This window comes from Meleagris gallopavo, chromosome 17 (assembly GCF_000146605.3).
Source record: "Meleagris gallopavo isolate NT-WF06-2002-E0010 breed Aviagen turkey brand Nicholas breeding stock chromosome 17, Turkey_5.1, whole genome shotgun sequence".
Classification (NCBI taxonomy): domain Eukaryota; kingdom Metazoa; phylum Chordata; class Aves; order Galliformes; family Phasianidae; genus Meleagris; species Meleagris gallopavo.
Window position 1 is genome coordinate 8891843 of NC_015027.2, and position 15625 is coordinate 8907467.

The following is a 15625-nucleotide window of genomic DNA, read 5'->3' on the forward strand; positions in this document are numbered from 1 at the left end:
ATAGTGCAGGGGGAGCGCGGGGCGGGCGCGGGGCCGCGCTCAGTTGGAGGGCGCCTCGGGGGTGACAAAGGTGCCCTTCTGGTCCCACTGCATGTCCCGGATGCGGCGGATGGACTGGATCTGGGGCTGGAAGGCGCACCACTCGTTCCAGTGCCTAAAGTCCCCGGTCTCAAAGAGGTACTGGTAGCCGCGGTACCCGGGGTACTGATACCCGACCCAGCTGCGGGAAGAGCAGACGGAGCGCTGAGTGCCGTGCCCAAACCCTCCCCACCCCCCCCCGGCGCCCCTCGGTGCAGCCCCAGCTTACGTTCCGCTGGGCACCTTCACGCTGCCCACGCGGTCGCAGAAGCCATAAGCCCAGAGGCTGGGCACGTCGTCCTCCTGGATGTCCATCTTGTTGCCCTTGAAGTCAGCGGACTCGTACAGGGAGATCTTGTGGTCCTCGGCCTCCTGGGGGGGACAGCAGCGTTGGGATGGGCGGATGGTGCCCGCAGCACGTGGTGTGCTGAGCACTCACCATTCGGATGGGACGCATGGACATGAAGCAGTCGCTGCGGTAGCTGCTGGACCAGGTGTCCCAACGTGGGTACTCGCCCTTCTCCAGGATGAACATCTCCCCGCGCATGTTGGCTTGTTCATAGGCCACCCAGCTGGGGATGGGCAGGGTATGGCACATCAGGAGCCCTGCAGCACTACAGGCACTGCCCAAAGAGCAGCTCTACTGCATGGTCCCAGGGTGACACGCTGTGTGCCACGCTCATCCTTGTGCTCCCAGTGCGTTTGTTCCACTTTACATCATGGAGCACAGGACCAAGGCTCCCAAGCAACCCGCTGCACTGTGCACCCAAGCTCAGGGCTCAGTGCTCACACGGTGGCAATGCCACCTTTTTGGAAGGGCCACCTAGTGGCAGCCAGCACGAGAGTATCCCCACATTCACTGCTGGATGTTTCCTTTCAACATGGGGCTATTGCTGCGGGGATTTTCCTGATGGCAGGAGATAGGTCAGAGTACTGTGGACACTACAACCTTACACTTGGCTGATTTTACTTTTGTCTTTCCCTGAGCAAAAGCTTTGGGTGCAGTCCCACCAGTGGCTCTCTAGCAGACCCTGAGGGTTTGGGACTTGTCCCCCGTTGACCTTGTGTTTCCAAGTTTCTCCCCTTACTACTGCTTCCCAGGCCTCATCCCACCTCCCCAGCGCTGCTTTGGCCCCATTCCCTGCCTGGCTCTGGCCCAGGGTTGCTGGGTCCCCACTGGGTCCCCACTGTGTCACTCACGGTCCGGAGCTGACGATGACACTGCGCACTCTGTCAAACCCGCAGTCTGCCAGGTTCAGGCACTCACTGGTGAACTCCATCTGCCTGCCCTGGAAATTCTCCTGCTCGAAGATGACAATCTGGGGGAGAGCAAAGGAATCAGGCCCTGAACTGCTGCTGTCCCTCTCCCTGACACTTTGTCTTTCCGCTTGGGGACACATAGGCTTACCCTGAAAGCTTCCGTGGAGGGCTCTTCCCCTTTGCTGTTGGTGACAGGAGTGGGGTCGGAGGATGGAGCTGGTGCCGGGGCCGCCTTCTCCTTGTCCTCTGCAGCCTGGCCGGGAGCAGCGGTTTTTGTGGTCTCAGACATCGCGGTGGTCAGCTCGGGTCTGGGGACAGAGGTGCCGGGGGGGTCAGTGGGGACACCGTCCCAGTGGCCGTGCTATTGGGGTGGGGGTGAGGAGCTCCCCCAGGCGCACAGGACATGGGTCCTGCCTTGGCCACAAGAGATGCCAGCTGCCCACAATCCCCAGGAGAGCCCTGAGCATGGCCCCATCGCTGGGGGTACCCGGAGCTCCCTGGGGCCATCCCGCACAGGCGTGCGTGGGAGCACAGCAGGCAGCGGGACAGCCCTGGGGCCACCGATGGGTGGTGGGGTGGGAGGAGACAGCCCTGCTTTGGCGTGACCTGCAGTGGGCACCCCACTGGTGGCACCACGATAGGGGGTCTCAGGGGGAGTGGGACACTCCTTGCACCCTCCAGTACCGTGCTGGTTCAGGGTGCTCCAGGAACGGTGGGCACAGCGTGGGCACAGCCGAAAACCCGCATTTTCCTCTCCCCCCCTTGGGACTGGCTGGAGCAAGTGCCACCGCCCGGGGACTTTCTCCTCTTACCTGGGCAGCTGCTGCTTCTTGTTGGAGGGAGCAGGCTTGTGTTTCGGGGTGCAGCGGGGCCCCCACTTTATAGCCTGGCAAGGGCAGAGCGCAGGCGGGTACACAATGGAAGTGCCAGCTCATCAGTGTCTGTGCGGCCGCCCAGTCATCACATCCTGCAAAGCTCTGGGTGAGCTGGAAGCCTCTCCCCGGCCCTGTGCCCAGCCGCTGAACCCAGCACTTTCCTTTATCCAGCGGCACAACAGAAGACCTGACCGCGCCACTTTGCCACACGCCGACACCACGGCTCTGCACAGGGCATATATACCCCTGGAGCCCACCAGCACCTGGCTCCAGCACTGCTGCTGCTGCTGGGCATGGTACTCCAGCCCTGTGGCTGCCCCAAGCCCAGCCCATGGGACCAGGCAGGGCTCCCAGCCCCATCTCCCTGGCCCTGCAGGTTTCTGTCTCGGCACCTTGGACATACCCAGCAGTGCACTGAACAGCTTGACCCTCTGCTTCCTCATTTTCCCCCTGAGCACTACCTGTCCTGCTTTAAACATCCCTCCATACCTACATAGACCATCTATGGCCTTGGGCAGCTCCAAGGAACTAAGTTGCGAGAATACAAGACTGTAAAAAAGAATGCAAGATTGTGAAATGCTTTAAGCATTGCTTTTGTGTTTGCTTTTTAATTTTTTTTCCACAAGTGATGTGTGGTCAAAGCAGGCATTTTCTGGTATGTCTTGGTCCATAAAAGCAGCATTCTCCTCTAAGGATGCCACAGCTGGCAGCCCCTCTGGTCCCTGTGCCCACTATGTCCATCCCCACTCAACAGCCAGTTTTCAGCACATTGAACACGTGCTATGCTCATTTGTACCATTCCTTATTCTCCTCTCAGTGTGCTGCATGGGAGCAAATCCCACCTTGGTGCAGCAGTGCTGTGTCAGCTGCTGGGAGGCAGGGCAGAGGGAGCAAGGGGGGGCACCTGGGGGCACCCTGCCAGCAGCTGCTCTCCTGTGCCTGCTGGGAGCCTGCAGTCCCATCAAACCCTCAACAGCATCAGTTTGAGCTTTCCAGCGTGGACAAAGTAAATCATCCATAGCTGTGCACTCGGCGAGCCCACAGCCCTCATTCAGAAGCTGCTGCTTTCGTTCCCCTCGAGGGCAAAGTGTTAATTCATAGTGGTGCAATTTCAGCAGCACCACCTGGGACGTTTCCCAAAATACCAAACAAAAAGCACTCATCGATCTCTTCTTCTCTCCTTATTGACCGTGCTGTCCCCCGTGGCACTGTCGGGTGTGCTGCACTGCTGCTGCTCTCCCCAGGGTCCACTTCCTTACCGTCATTGTGGACAGTTTTCATGACTCTTGGCTTTCAATTTGCATTCATTTTCATGGTTGTTAGACACCTTTCTATTTTAAGCTGCATTTCTTCCTCTTAGAGCCAGGTGTTTTCTTAACCGCACAGCTGTGCTGGTGGCTCCTGAGTGCTGATATCCAGCCTCCACCACCCTGCAGATCCAACTCCTTTCATCCTGCTCCTGGTTTCCTTCCCAACTTGCAGCTATAGGGGTGTTCTCTCCCCACTGCTGCCCCAGGATTATGCAGTAGGAGGGGGTCACTATGAGCAAAAGCGGAAGGTATTTAGGTACAGTGTAGATTCTGTAGGCTCTTCTCAGGTCCCTGAGCACAGAGATAGAACCCATAAATCTTCATCTGCACCACTGGGCCCCTATAATGCCTTTGCAAATCAGCCCCCGGCTTTGCCATGCTACTGTTCCCTGCTCTGTGCTCTGTGCCTGGGGCAGGTGGAGGGCATGGCTGGGGGGCATGCACAGACCCTGGGTCATGTCACAGCCCGTGCCTGGTGCGCTGGGAGCAGAGCTGTGGTGTCCCGAGCTCATTGCTCCCCCGCAGCGTTGCCTTTGTTCCGCCAGTCCCTCCTCCTGCCGTGTGCTGAGTTAGGGCTTTCTGTAATGCTCTCCTGTCCTGTCTCTATCTGGAGGCTATAAAAGCTCTGCCCGAGAGCTGCTGGCCACGCCACCTCCGGGCTCAGCACTCGTCCCCAGTAAGCACAGTAGGAGAGCAGTGCGGACCCCCAGCCTCCCCCTGTCCACCAGGGCACAGCTCCTGTCCTGCTGCCCTCCTACGCAGAGCCGTGATGATCCAGCGCCGCAGGCCGTCCTCCGGCCTCTGGAAGGTGCAGGAAGCAAAGGAAGGCTGGGAGCGTAGCCTTGGCCCCACAGACAGCTGGCAGCAGGGCACCCACAGAGCCCTGATCCATCCCTGCTCCCCAGATCGTGGTGTGGGACGAGCCCTTCTTCCAGGGCAAGCGGCACGAGTTCACCACCGACTGCTACAGCACGCCGGAGCGTGGCTTCAGCACCGTGCGCTCCTTCAGGATCGAGAGTGGGGCGTGAGTGTGGGGCCAGGGGATCCTGTGGGGCTGGGGTTCCCCAAGGCACTCACCCTTGGCTCCCGCAGCTGGGTGGGCTTCGAGCACTGCGGTTTCCAGGGACAGCAGTTCGTGTTGGAGCGTGGTGAGTATCCGTGCTGGGAGGCGTGGAGTGGCAGCAACGCCTACCACGTGGACAGGATGAGCTCCTTCCGCCCCATCACCTGTGCTGTGAGTAGCACCCAGTGCAGTGACGTGCCCGGACCCCGTGCTGTCCCCATCCATGGTGATGCGTAGCCGTGCCAACGCGGTGCATCTCGGTGCAGGAGCACGGGCGCAGCCAGCTGCTGCTGTTCGAGCAGGAGAACTTCCAGGGCAGGAGGGGGGAGCTGAGCGATGACTGCCCCTCGCTGCCCGAGCTGGGCTGGGGTGGCAGTGCCGTGGGCTCCTTTCTCGTCTGCTCCGGCGCGTGAGTAGTGAGGCAGGGCTGGTGGCACTCTGCAGGGACCACTGTCAGTGCCACCACCCTGAGACGTTGCTCCTTCTGCTCCATTCGTGGCCAGGTGGGTTTGCTCACAGTACCCCGGGTACCGGGGCTTCCAGTACCTCCTGGAGAGCGACAGCCATGCCGGCGAGTACAAGCACGTTCGGGAGTGGGGCTCCCATGCACAGACGGGCCAGGTGCAGTCCATCCGCAGGGTCCAGCAGTGATTGCCAGCTCCACACTTGCAGGCACCCCCCAGACTGTGCTGTGACGGTGGCAAAGCTCAATAAAAGCTCCATTGTCCAACATGGTGTGTTCACACTTGGAGGAGGGGTATGTGGGCTGGGAGCGGCAATGGGGCACCTCAGGGGTGCCCATGTCCCCACCACTGCCAGGGGACTTGAACCAGCACTGTGGCTCCAACCAGACAGGGAAGGATACCATGCTGCCTGAGCCCTGCTCAGGAGGAATTAGGAGCTGCAAGGTCTGGCAGGCCACAGCTGCATGCTGTGCACCCATCTCCATGCCTATACACAACTGCACCCATGCACACATTCCTCCATACCTTTGCACGTATGCAAACATCCATGCACACACCTGAGCACACACCTGTGCACTCATGTATGCACCCCCTCACCTGTGTATGCACCCCTATACCCATGGCAAAACCCTGTGCACTCATGCCTGTGCCCATATACACTCCTCTGCATTAATGCACCACGCCTGTAGCCATGCACCCAGCAGCAGTGTGCAGCCCTGCAGCATGGCAGTGCCCAAAGAGGAGCCTCAGGGCAGGGCTTTTCCTGCTGGCCCTGTTCAGTGCTGCAGGAGATGGAGGAAGCAGGTTGCTGGTGAGGGCTGCTGAGACAACAACATCTTTGTCTTGTGGGAAAACGGCAGTGAGCTGAAGCTGGCAATATGATGGGGAAAAAATAATGGTTCAGAAATATTTCTCATTTCAGAAGAGCTCTGGAGAAAAAAAGGTTTGATGGCATTAAGATGTCCCTTTTCTGGCATTTGCAAAAGAAAGACCATTGTGGAGACAATGCTTCCCTGGGAAGAGATCCTCCTCACAGGACATAATAATTAAAAATACTGAATAGAAGTAGAAGCAGACAGTGTGGGGATGGGCTGAGCGAAATCTTCCTGCTGCCCCAGAACAGTTGTGGCAGCACAGCCTCCACGGCTCCCATCCAATGTGCATGGAGCTGGGCAGTGCACCTACATGTGGAGTGATGCCACTGGGGACAGTGGGATGGCCAGGCATTGCCCCTGGGTGCCTGCACATGATGCACTGTGGCACAGTGACATCCCAACACCGCAGCACCCACAGCTGTTACGCTCTCCCCAAGCAGCAGCCATTGCTCTTAGCCCCCTCCTGCCCCAACCCCCACCCATCACTTGGAGCCAAAGGGGGAGGGGGGGAGGGAGAGATTGCCTGGGCCGCATCTCCAGCATTAACATTTCATGGGCGCTGCAGCATCCTCCTGCATGTAGGTAGGGCTGCGGGGCCGGCAGGGGCTGCGGGGGAGGAGTTTGCATGGCAATATCTTGCACAGGGAATCTCTCTGGAAAGCTCCAGCACAAAGGAGCTGTACAGCGGCCAAGAGAGCACGCAGACCACGGTCCCCAAGCCGGCTGCCACCTGGAAGCCAGGTAATGCTGCCCTTCCTTTTCCCTCTGCTATTTCCTAATGGGAACATGGCTTTTCTCCAGGCCCAGGGTAGGGGGGCATTGTGTGCAGCCCCGGGAGCCCCCCGGTTCGATGCCCGCAGCCCCACACTGAGTACCAGCACCAATACTGATGGATGCACCGCTTGTTCGTGTTGTTTTTCAGAATCCTCATCAAGAATAGGGCTCGAGACAGGTAAATGGATTCTTGCCTCATTTTCAGTGATCCTGGAAAGGAAGCAGGCAAAATGCTGGTTTGCTTCTTTGTTTTGAAACCACCATTTTCCTCCAGGCCTGGTGATGTTAGGTGGGGGTTTTAGAGGAGAGAGGCTGAGGGTAGCTCTTCCCTCTGCAAAGAGTTAATGTGACAGCTGCTGCCAGGCTCCTTTTGGGGAGCCATTTTCTCTCCCTCATTGTTCCACTGCCTTGTGTGCATGTCCATCTCATCCAGGGAGCCAGGAAGGATGAGACCCCCAACCCTCTGGGGACCCTTCCCTATTACAGAAAGCAGCAGCAGAGCGGTGCGGGGACAAAGGGTGGCAGTGGGGTGGGGGACAGCAGCGGGGTGGGAGGGGTGGAAGGGTGCTGGGGGGGCTCAGACTAGAACCACTGCTGCGGGCGGAGGGAGGAGGGATCATCCCACAGGGCAGAGCAGCAACAATGAACCTCGGCAGCAAACAGCAGCTGCTCGGCAGCTGAAGTGCGCAGTCATCGCAGAGCGGCCCCGCTGGGGTTTGGGGCCATTGTTGCTTTTCCCACATTGGCCCCACGCTGCTTGTTCCCAGCGGGACGCGGCCAGGTGGGATGTCTGCCTCTGCTACAGCCCATGAGCAGAGAGGTGCGGGCACAGCAGTGGGTCTGAGGGCTCTGCAGGGCACGGGGTGCCCTCACTGCATGGCAATTGCCACGCTCTGCTGAGGCAGTGCTGCATTGGGGACCTCGGTGCTGATCTGACAGCACGGTGCTGCTCCTTGCTTTCTTGCTGCGTTGCTTGCTTTCTTTTGCAGCTGCTAATGACTGACCTGAGGTCTGTTCACACACAGTCCCCTGTGCAGCCCTCGCAGAGGAACAGCCGGACGGGATGGGGGACGCTGCACGGTGCCCGTGTAGCCAGATTGCACAGGTAGGACCCCTGTGGGTCAGGTGGGCACCCCTTGGTATTACCCAGCCCTGTGCTCGCCCCGTAGTCTTAGAGCTGGCACAGGTCTGTGCAGCCAGGTTGTGCTACCTGCACTCGGGGCTGCTCCTTCTGCACCTGGAGCAAAGCTGCCCTCCCTGGGGTCCATGGGTCACACCACAGGGCTGCGTGACCAGGGGCTGCTCCAAGAGGTGCGTGGCAGTGAGGAGGGTCTGCTCCCTAGGTGCTCACAGCATCTCTGCTTCCCAGCACTACCAGCCCCGTGGCTCTGCCACAGCTCTCACCCGAGGGCACTGGGGCACAGGGACGTGACAGCCGCCTGCACGTGGACACTGGAGCTGCTGGCCCCAGCGGAGCCACCTGATGCCAGCCCGGCTGCTGTGGGAACAAGGCTGAAGAGATGGTGGTGGCAGTGCCTGAGGACATGGGACTGCCTTCACATGGTTCTGCCAGGTGCTGGGGTCTTCTTCTTCCTGCAAACACTCTGGCACTGATGAGGCTGTCCCCTCCTTGGAGTCCATTTCTCATCTTCATGGTGCCAGGGCTGCACATCACAGGGCGTACTCAGACTCTGTGTGCCTCACCAGCACGGTGACAGCAGCAGGTCCCCGCCAAGCTTTCATCAGGAGGGCTGCATTGCGCTGACCCATCCACTGACACCTTCCCATATCCCATAACCCAGTGGCAAAGCCCAAAAACGTCTCCTGCTCTCCAAAGCCATGCTGCCTTGCGCGGGGACTAACCGTGCCCAGCTGTGCATGCGTGTGCTCTGCTCCTCTCCAGCACTAACCAGGCCCCCCAGGCACCGTGTGCCCCCTGTGATCACTAACCCACTAACACACCCGCGCATGCCCTACTAACAGCCCCGCTCTCACTAACAGCCCACAGGCCTTAAAGGGGAACGGAAAAGCTGGGTAAGTACGGGGCTGTGCGGGGTACTATGGAGCTGGGGAAGCCAGGCAGCATGTGGGGCAGGCAGGGTAGGTGGGCAACCCCTCTGTATGCCCCCTGTATGGGACTGGTCTCTGCAGCAGTGGGGCTGCGATGCCCAGAGTGCTGCATATGGTTCTGCTGCTGACTGGGAGCCCAAAATGGTTTTATCAGCAGAAGCTTTTCAGTTCCTTTTTAAGCCAGTGGATCTCTCTGTTACTAACACATTCCTGAACTGAATTAAACAAACTAATCGTTGCTGCTTTTCTCTTCATTTCTCTTCTAGTGTATATGTTCCCTAAGTGCGACTGACGATGCCATGCTTCTCTTTACTAACAGCCTACATTAACCTCTCTTTACTTGTTTCTCTATTGCCTCTAACAATTGTTCTTTGCACTTCAACTTTCCAGTGCTGTTGGCCATGACAGATGAGCAGTGGTCCCTACACACCCAGGGACCCATGGCTGCTGACCCCACACTGCCATTGGGTACAGCACAAAGGGAGAGGCTCAGGCCAGGGCTGCTTTCAAAATTTCCCTATTGGCCTGTTGTTTTCTGGGAAATTTCACGTGATTCAATGAGGAAAAGATACTGAGTGGAAAGAGAACAATGCCAAAAACATAAGGAACAGCTGGCAATTGCCACAATAAACCAGCAAAGCTGCCCAGAAAGCAGCACGATGGCCAAGAGCCTTCCACCCCAGTTCACCTGTCATGGAAACAGCCTCTCCGCATCACACGCGGGGCAGCTGCAGATTCTGCTGGCTCTCTTTGCTCCCTTTTTCTCTCTGCAGTGATCTCGTGACCCTGATGCATGCAGAAAGCGATGCCAGCAGCGTGCTCCTAACTAACCATGAGGGTCTGAGAGCTGAGGCTGCCCATGGGTTGGTACTCACAGTGTCCTGCCAGCCACTGATGGTGACAGTGACAGTGATGGTGATGAGCTGGCCGGAGGCACTCTGCCTGGCAGAGTCAGTGTGCTGCTAATGCTGGGGCTGGGCTGCAGCCCTTACTTTGCTTTCCATAGGTCTGAAATTAGGTAAAACTCCCCTACATTTGCATGGGGTTGAGGCTTCATGTGTGTAGGGCATTGCCAGCATGCACAGAGCACAGCTTGCCCTGCATCCAGCAGACCATGATTGTCCTTGTGCTGCCTTCGATCCCTGGGACAGGGACCTGGCTCCTGGACCTGCAGCCGAGGAGCACCAAGCTGGCTGCCTCCTGCATCCTAGCCATGAGTGGGGAATCAGCAGCTGAAGCAGCCACTGGCAAGCAGCTCCCCATCTCCTCCACATTAACCACTAACAATCCACTCCCTGTCCTCAGCCAGGCTGTGATCAGGAGGAGTTTTTGGGCTGGTGCTCATATGTTTGATTGAGGAGGGTGCCTGCTTATTCCTGATGGGAGAGCAGAGACATTGGCTCTGCATGGAGCAAAGGAGCAGAGTGGGAAAAGGAGCAGGAGGAAGAGGAGGACGGCAGGATGGGCCAGGTCCAGGGCAGGGCAGGGATCCCTTTGGGCAGTAGGTTCAGGCCCTGGGGAGAAACCTGCAACAACGAGTACCATTCTATCCCTATATCATGAGCACAGGGCTGTGTGCTCCAAGCCCTGCCTGCCTGGAGCTGCAGAGATGCATCCTCCTTTAATCTACCCCTGCCACCTCAACACTCCCTATCCTATGTTTCCCTTGGCTGGGAGACAGTCTGTCTGTCTATTCCCATTTGAGACCTGCCTGGAGATAGGTGGTGGTAAAGAGGGGTGTGGGACCCCCAGCAACATTGTGGGCAGAGGTCCAGACAGCACCTGGCCCTGGGATACCCCATCCTGCCCAGGATACACCTTGTACCAGGGCATGAGAATTTCACTGTGCGTCACCTTCCTCCTGCCCTAGCTGTGCCTTGAAGGTCTTTGGGAGGGAGGGCATCAGAGCCAGACACAGGGGTGCTGAGTCAGTCAGGCATGTTCCCCAACAGCCTTCTCAATGTCTGGTGTTCCTGCAATCCTGCAGTGCTGCTGGATGCAGGGCTCAGTGCTGGCACGGGGTAAGGATGCTCTGGGGAAGAGGACGTGGGGCCAAGGATGTCCTTACTGCCTGTAATGTCTGCTGTGAACATGGCAAGTGTGCAAACACCTGTGTGCAGTGTCTTTGTGGGGCATGGGGGGGCCAGGGATGCTGGGAAAGGGTGGTCTGACTCAATGGGGACCCCTGTGGGTCCAGGTCCTGGGGAGCGGGTGCAGACATCGACCCCTCTGCAGCTGCAGGCCTCATTCTGCTGGATGCTGAGCCCCCATGCAGGAGCAGAGCCTGGGACTGCTGAGTCTGCAACTCCTGGCACTGCAGCCAGTGGTTCCCCTTCCCCATAGGGAGCAAAGGGGGCTGATGGGCTGACACTGGAGGGCAGTTCCTGGAGAGGGGCAGTTCCCTTGCATGCGATTACACTAAGTACACGGGACCAGGACGGATGAATCTCTCCACACCCGCCCCCACAGCAGGATGCAGGGGCTGGGGCAAGAGGAATGTGTGCAGGATGGGGAGGAGTGCTACAACCCAATGCAGCCGAGGCAGGGCATGAGGGATGCCCCTTGCCCAAGCACCAACGGAGGATGAAACTGAAGCAGAGAGACCCGTGGCACACCCAGCATGCCTGGGCAGCACTGCATGGGGGCAATACCGGAGCTGGCAGCACGGCAGCCCCCAACTCCTGATAGCAGGGTGCTCACAGCAGGTGCACACCCACTGCATGGGTTTGGGGCCGAAGAACTACGGGCAACCGGGGGGGCGGGGTGCAGGCACGGAGCTGCGGTACCGGCCGGGCCCGGTGGCAGCAGATGGAGCTCGTGCTCCGCTAACCGACAGCAGCCCGCTGTACGCAGCCCTGTGCTGCCGCGCCGTTGCGGTGACGGCCCCGCAAAGGGCTGTGCGCGTCCCCGCAGGGCTCAGCCCGGAGCCCCGAGCAGCAGCGGAGGCACTGCGCAGGGACACCGCCCGCAGAACGGATGCTTTGGGGGGCACCCATAGGTGCGGCTCCCGTTCGGGTGTCGGTGATCACGGCCCTCACCTGGCCGCTGTCCCCACGGCTGGTGGGCAGGACAGCCCCAGCTGCCGAACCCCTCCCTTCCAGGCAGCTCGAAGGGGAGCAGCCAACACGCTGCGTTTATTTCCCCACCCCACTCCCACCCTCCCCACTAAGCAGCATTTTGACACGTCGCCGTGAGTCTCTCAAACACGTGTTGACAGAAAATGCGTACAAGCAAGAGAATGAACAACATTTGCATCCAATTGCAAAGTGATTCCGCGAAACTGATATGTGGCGTTTCTGCTCCCGGCTGCAGGTAATGCAGGTTCCTCCAGCACTGCCAGCCAGGAGCCAGTGAGGGTTCCCAGAGGCTCTGCCAGTGGGGCCCTGAGTGCCTCCCACATCCCAGAGCACCCTGGTGCCAACCACACAGCTGCCACTGTGCTGGGGCAGGCAGACAGAGCACTGACCCTGGGCTGCTCCCCAGTCCCGGGGCCCCTCTCCCTCCTGCCCAACCCCATGGGCACAGTTGGAGGTCTCTGGGGATGCCCACATGTCCCTTTGGGTGCCCCACTGCCTCACAGGGATGCTATGGGCAGTCTCTGCTTGGCCCGGGGGGTTGCAGTGCAGATTGAAGTACAGCAGCACAGGCGGCCCCTTGACCTGACCTCATTAGGAAGGTGGAAGTAATGCTAATTAAAATTATGAAGTCCCAAACTGCACTTCTCTCCCGGTATAATTTATTTCTGGCCACTTCTCATTCTCACAACTAATGCTCCACTGAGTTAATACCCTGAAAATGTTAAGAAGATGGACTGCGCAAAATGGAACATTATCAGTGCTTGGACCTTATAACAGCATTTACACGCAGGGCTGTGCTGGTGCCAGACCAGGAAAAACATCTCCATCAGCTCATGCTCTGCCTCCTGTAATGCAATGCTCCATTCCTGGGTAAAGCCTGCAGCAAGCACTGGGAGCAGTGTGGCACCTACATTCCAGCAAACCAGGTGGTGGGAGGGGAAATGGAAAGGCCAACGCACCTTATGTGGGGAACCCACTGCTGACCCTGAGCATCACGGCCACCATGGTGCTGCTGGTGTGCTGTGGGGGCAGCACCCATTTGGGCAAAAACCCCATTCCTATCCACTCAGTGCATACTGGTGGCCCTGGAGGCTGCTGGCACATCAGGAAGGACTGCAGGGGATCCCCTGGCTCCCAGTGTCCCTTTGGCCCACATGTTCTCATTAATACGTGGGACTGGGAGGTGATCCATAATGAGATGCTAACTGAGTTTTCTCTAAGTTGGGTGAGGGAAGGTCAGGAAGGTAGAACTGGAGTCAGCTTATTGTTATTATCAATCAATAACCTATTTATTTTCCAACATTCCTATTAACCTCTGCAAGCCACTCGCTGTTTCCATCTGGAAGGGCTGTGCAGCTCGCTTTGCTGAGTGGACAACTCTGATTGAAAATGTAACAGTGACCCGACCCCAAAGGCAGAATCCAATTAAAATCATTTTCATTTGTAGATTAATATTTTTTAGCATGTTCTACATTCCTTGCTTCAGCATTTCACACCGGAACTGCCACCTCGTTACACGAACAGCCCATATCATAGTGTCATATGAAAATAATTACAATTAATTAGGCTCGGAGACAATGGGATCATCCCTTTATGGGGAGCGAGGGCTGCGTTACCTGTGACATGCCACTGAGCAGCAGGGATTGGGGTGCTCAGTTCCCCATTCACAAGCAGCCAATGTCTTCCACAAGGGATGGCAATGAGTGAGGGCACCCGTGGGACACTAAGAGCCCAAGGGATGCTATGGGCACCCCAAATAGCCCCATCCAAGGGCACCGTGGGCTCCTGGTGATGGGCACATCATATGGTGGCTGGCCCTGGCCCTGAGCGGGGCCGGGCACCGCCCTAATGGGCTGATGAAGCCAGGTCTTCATGTAAAGTCTATTATTAATAACGTGACTTTGATAATAAAAAGATTAAAATTAAGTTTATGGTTTGCTGACTGCCCTTTCCACACTGTAATCATCTCTCATTCATATTCATGAAGCACTCATTAGTAACCGCTGCTTACAAGCGGGCTCAGCAGCCAAACCGTTTGGCAGCCACCAGCTCCTTAACTGCTTAACTTGCTCACTGATTACCAACATCAAATTAACTCTGCAGAACGGATCTAATAAGCTTCCCGGTGGCTTCAAACCTCCTTGAAAATTGCTCTGATGTCTCCATGGGGCCCTATTAAAAAAAATTCTTCCCCTGTGAATATTGCACTTCTGTGGGCGGTGCTTTGGGGCCGCAGCTCCGCAGCACATGGAGCAGCCTTGGGTCCTGTGCCCCTTGCTGAGTGCCATGCAGCACAGCTCCTGCCATGATCCAGGCCCCACATCCCACTCCCAGCCCTCATTAAACACTTCGGAGCTTTAATTTGACTATCTGGTCGCTTGGGGCTTGCGTCACGAAAGAATAAATAAGGACGACCTTTCCGTTTAATTACTTTTTTCAGACGGGAAGGTACCTCAGCGGTGTGGCAGAGCACTGCAGGGAGGTTTTGGTGGCAGTTGGGAAGAGCACGAGGACCTGCTCCACACCTGTGGGCTCTGGGAACACTGGGGGACACAAGGACCACTGTGATGGCATGGTGCCGGCAGCTGGCAGGCTCAGTGTGGAGGGTGGGAGTGGCTTGCTTGCAATTAGCTCTGATTAATATTAATATTCCATCGTTGGTCTGGCCACGGTCGTGCCCATGTGAAGGGATGGATGCTCGGCGCAGAGCATGGTGGGAGCAAAGCCAAACCTTTCAGTCTCATTGCCATGGCAACCAGAGGGAGCAGGCTGCCCTGGGGCTGCGGGTGCTGGGGATGCTGTGATCCCTTGGAACAATCCAGAGCTGTCTGAATCCCCATGGATGGACGGGTTGTCCGTGGCAGGATGCTGCTGCCACACACTCTCTGCAGACCCACTGCACGCATCCAGGTGGAATGCAGGGAGCTCACCCCCTGCAGAGGGGGGTCAACCTCATGGGAGTGTGCAAGGGCAGGGTGCACGCTTCCCTCTCCCCACACTGCCTCTTTGCCCCAGCATATCCCATGCCCATGGAGTGAGGGGAGTGGCTGCAGAACCCCACAGCTGGCAGAGATGCCCTGCATGCTGGTGAGCACGCCTTGCAGCAGGTTGGAGACAGGTGAGATTTAGTAGGCAGGATGCAGAGAATTTGTGGATCGAGCTCCTGCCTTATGGCAGAGTCTGAGAGCTGGAAGGAGGCAGCAGCCTGCATGACACTACGGCCAGTGCCCTGAGCCAGGGCACCCGCTGCCTGGTCCTGAGCCATGCACACCACGTCTCCGGGGCTCGCACTGTGCTGTGCCCAGGAGCAGCTGCATCCCCTGAGTGCACAGAGCAGTCACCAAAGACCTCCTGCCCCAGGGTGGGAAATGAGCCCTGCATCCCTACCCCACCCTATCCCTACCCCACGTGCCCATCACAACCCCACTTGCCCATGGAAGAGGCCCAGGCAATGTGGTCCCTGGAAACCCCAGCATCCCTGCGCCGCAGAGAAGGAGGGATGTGGCCAGGCATGCACACCACAGAGGGCATTTCCACTGGGTTTTGAGCAGACAAGAAGGCAAACAGATGCGCAGCGTTTTGCACAGCCCCAGGAGGCCTTTCCTGGTCCAACCCCAGCACTGCTCAGGTATGAGCGACACCGGGCAGGCAGAAGCTGGTTTGCTCCTCAAGCCGTTACCTTTGCTCTCCATCCCTTGCCCACAACCCCTTGTTTTAATTCCTTGCATATTCTTCCCATATTCCTCTTGGAGCTGCTATTAACGATAGCTTATTTCAAG

General features: G+C 57.8%; 3 protein-coding genes across 7 annotated transcripts; 2 read left to right on the top strand and 1 right to left on the bottom strand.

The window, feature by feature from the left end:
• Positions 1–6: 6 nt before the first annotated feature.
• Positions 7–3391, bottom strand: CRYBB1 (crystallin beta B1). The gene is made up of 6 exons (XM_019621117.2): positions 2151–3391; positions 1487–1646; positions 1279–1397; positions 518–650; positions 308–450; positions 7–220 (listed from the first exon to the last, which is right to left on the bottom strand). The coding sequence occupies exons 2-6, from the start codon at positions 1625–1627 to the stop codon at positions 40–42; spliced, it is 717 nt and encodes a 238-aa protein (XP_019476662.1). The 5' UTR covers positions 1628–1646; positions 2151–3391; the 3' UTR covers positions 7–39.
• An 857-nt stretch (positions 3392–4248) lies between these two features.
• Positions 4249–5439, top strand: CRYBA4 (crystallin beta A4). 2 transcript variants are annotated; one of them, XM_003210997.4, is made up of 5 exons: positions 4249–4331; positions 4429–4547; positions 4616–4757; positions 4853–4995; positions 5090–5322. In XM_003210997.4, exons 1-5 carry the CDS (start codon positions 4293–4295, stop codon positions 5235–5237), a joined length of 591 nt encoding a protein of 196 aa, XP_003211045.1. In that variant the 5' UTR covers positions 4249–4292; the 3' UTR covers positions 5238–5322. The 2 variants fall into 2 exon arrangements, with proteins under 2 accessions (XP_003211045.1, XP_019476661.1); XM_019621116.2 differs by having other exon boundaries at positions 4272–4757; positions 5090–5439.
• Positions 5440–6124: 685 nt separating this feature from the next.
• LOC104913567 lies at positions 6125–10893 on the top strand. Of its 4 annotated transcripts, XM_019621118.2 has the most exons (5): positions 6125–6503; positions 6570–6666; positions 6848–6877; positions 7725–7804; positions 8043–10893. In XM_019621118.2, exons 1-5 carry the CDS (start codon positions 6207–6209, stop codon positions 8181–8183), a joined length of 645 nt encoding a protein of 214 aa, XP_019476663.1. In that variant the 5' UTR covers positions 6125–6206; the 3' UTR covers positions 8184–10893. The 4 variants fall into 4 exon arrangements, 1 of the variants encoding a protein (XP_019476663.1); XR_795487.3 differs by lacking the exon at positions 6125–6503 and having other exon boundaries at positions 6516–6877; positions 8069–10892; XR_002120436.2 differs by lacking the exons at positions 6125–6503; positions 6848–6877 and having other exon boundaries at positions 6516–6666; positions 8069–10892.
• The last annotated feature ends 4732 nt before the right edge of the window (positions 10894–15625 follow it).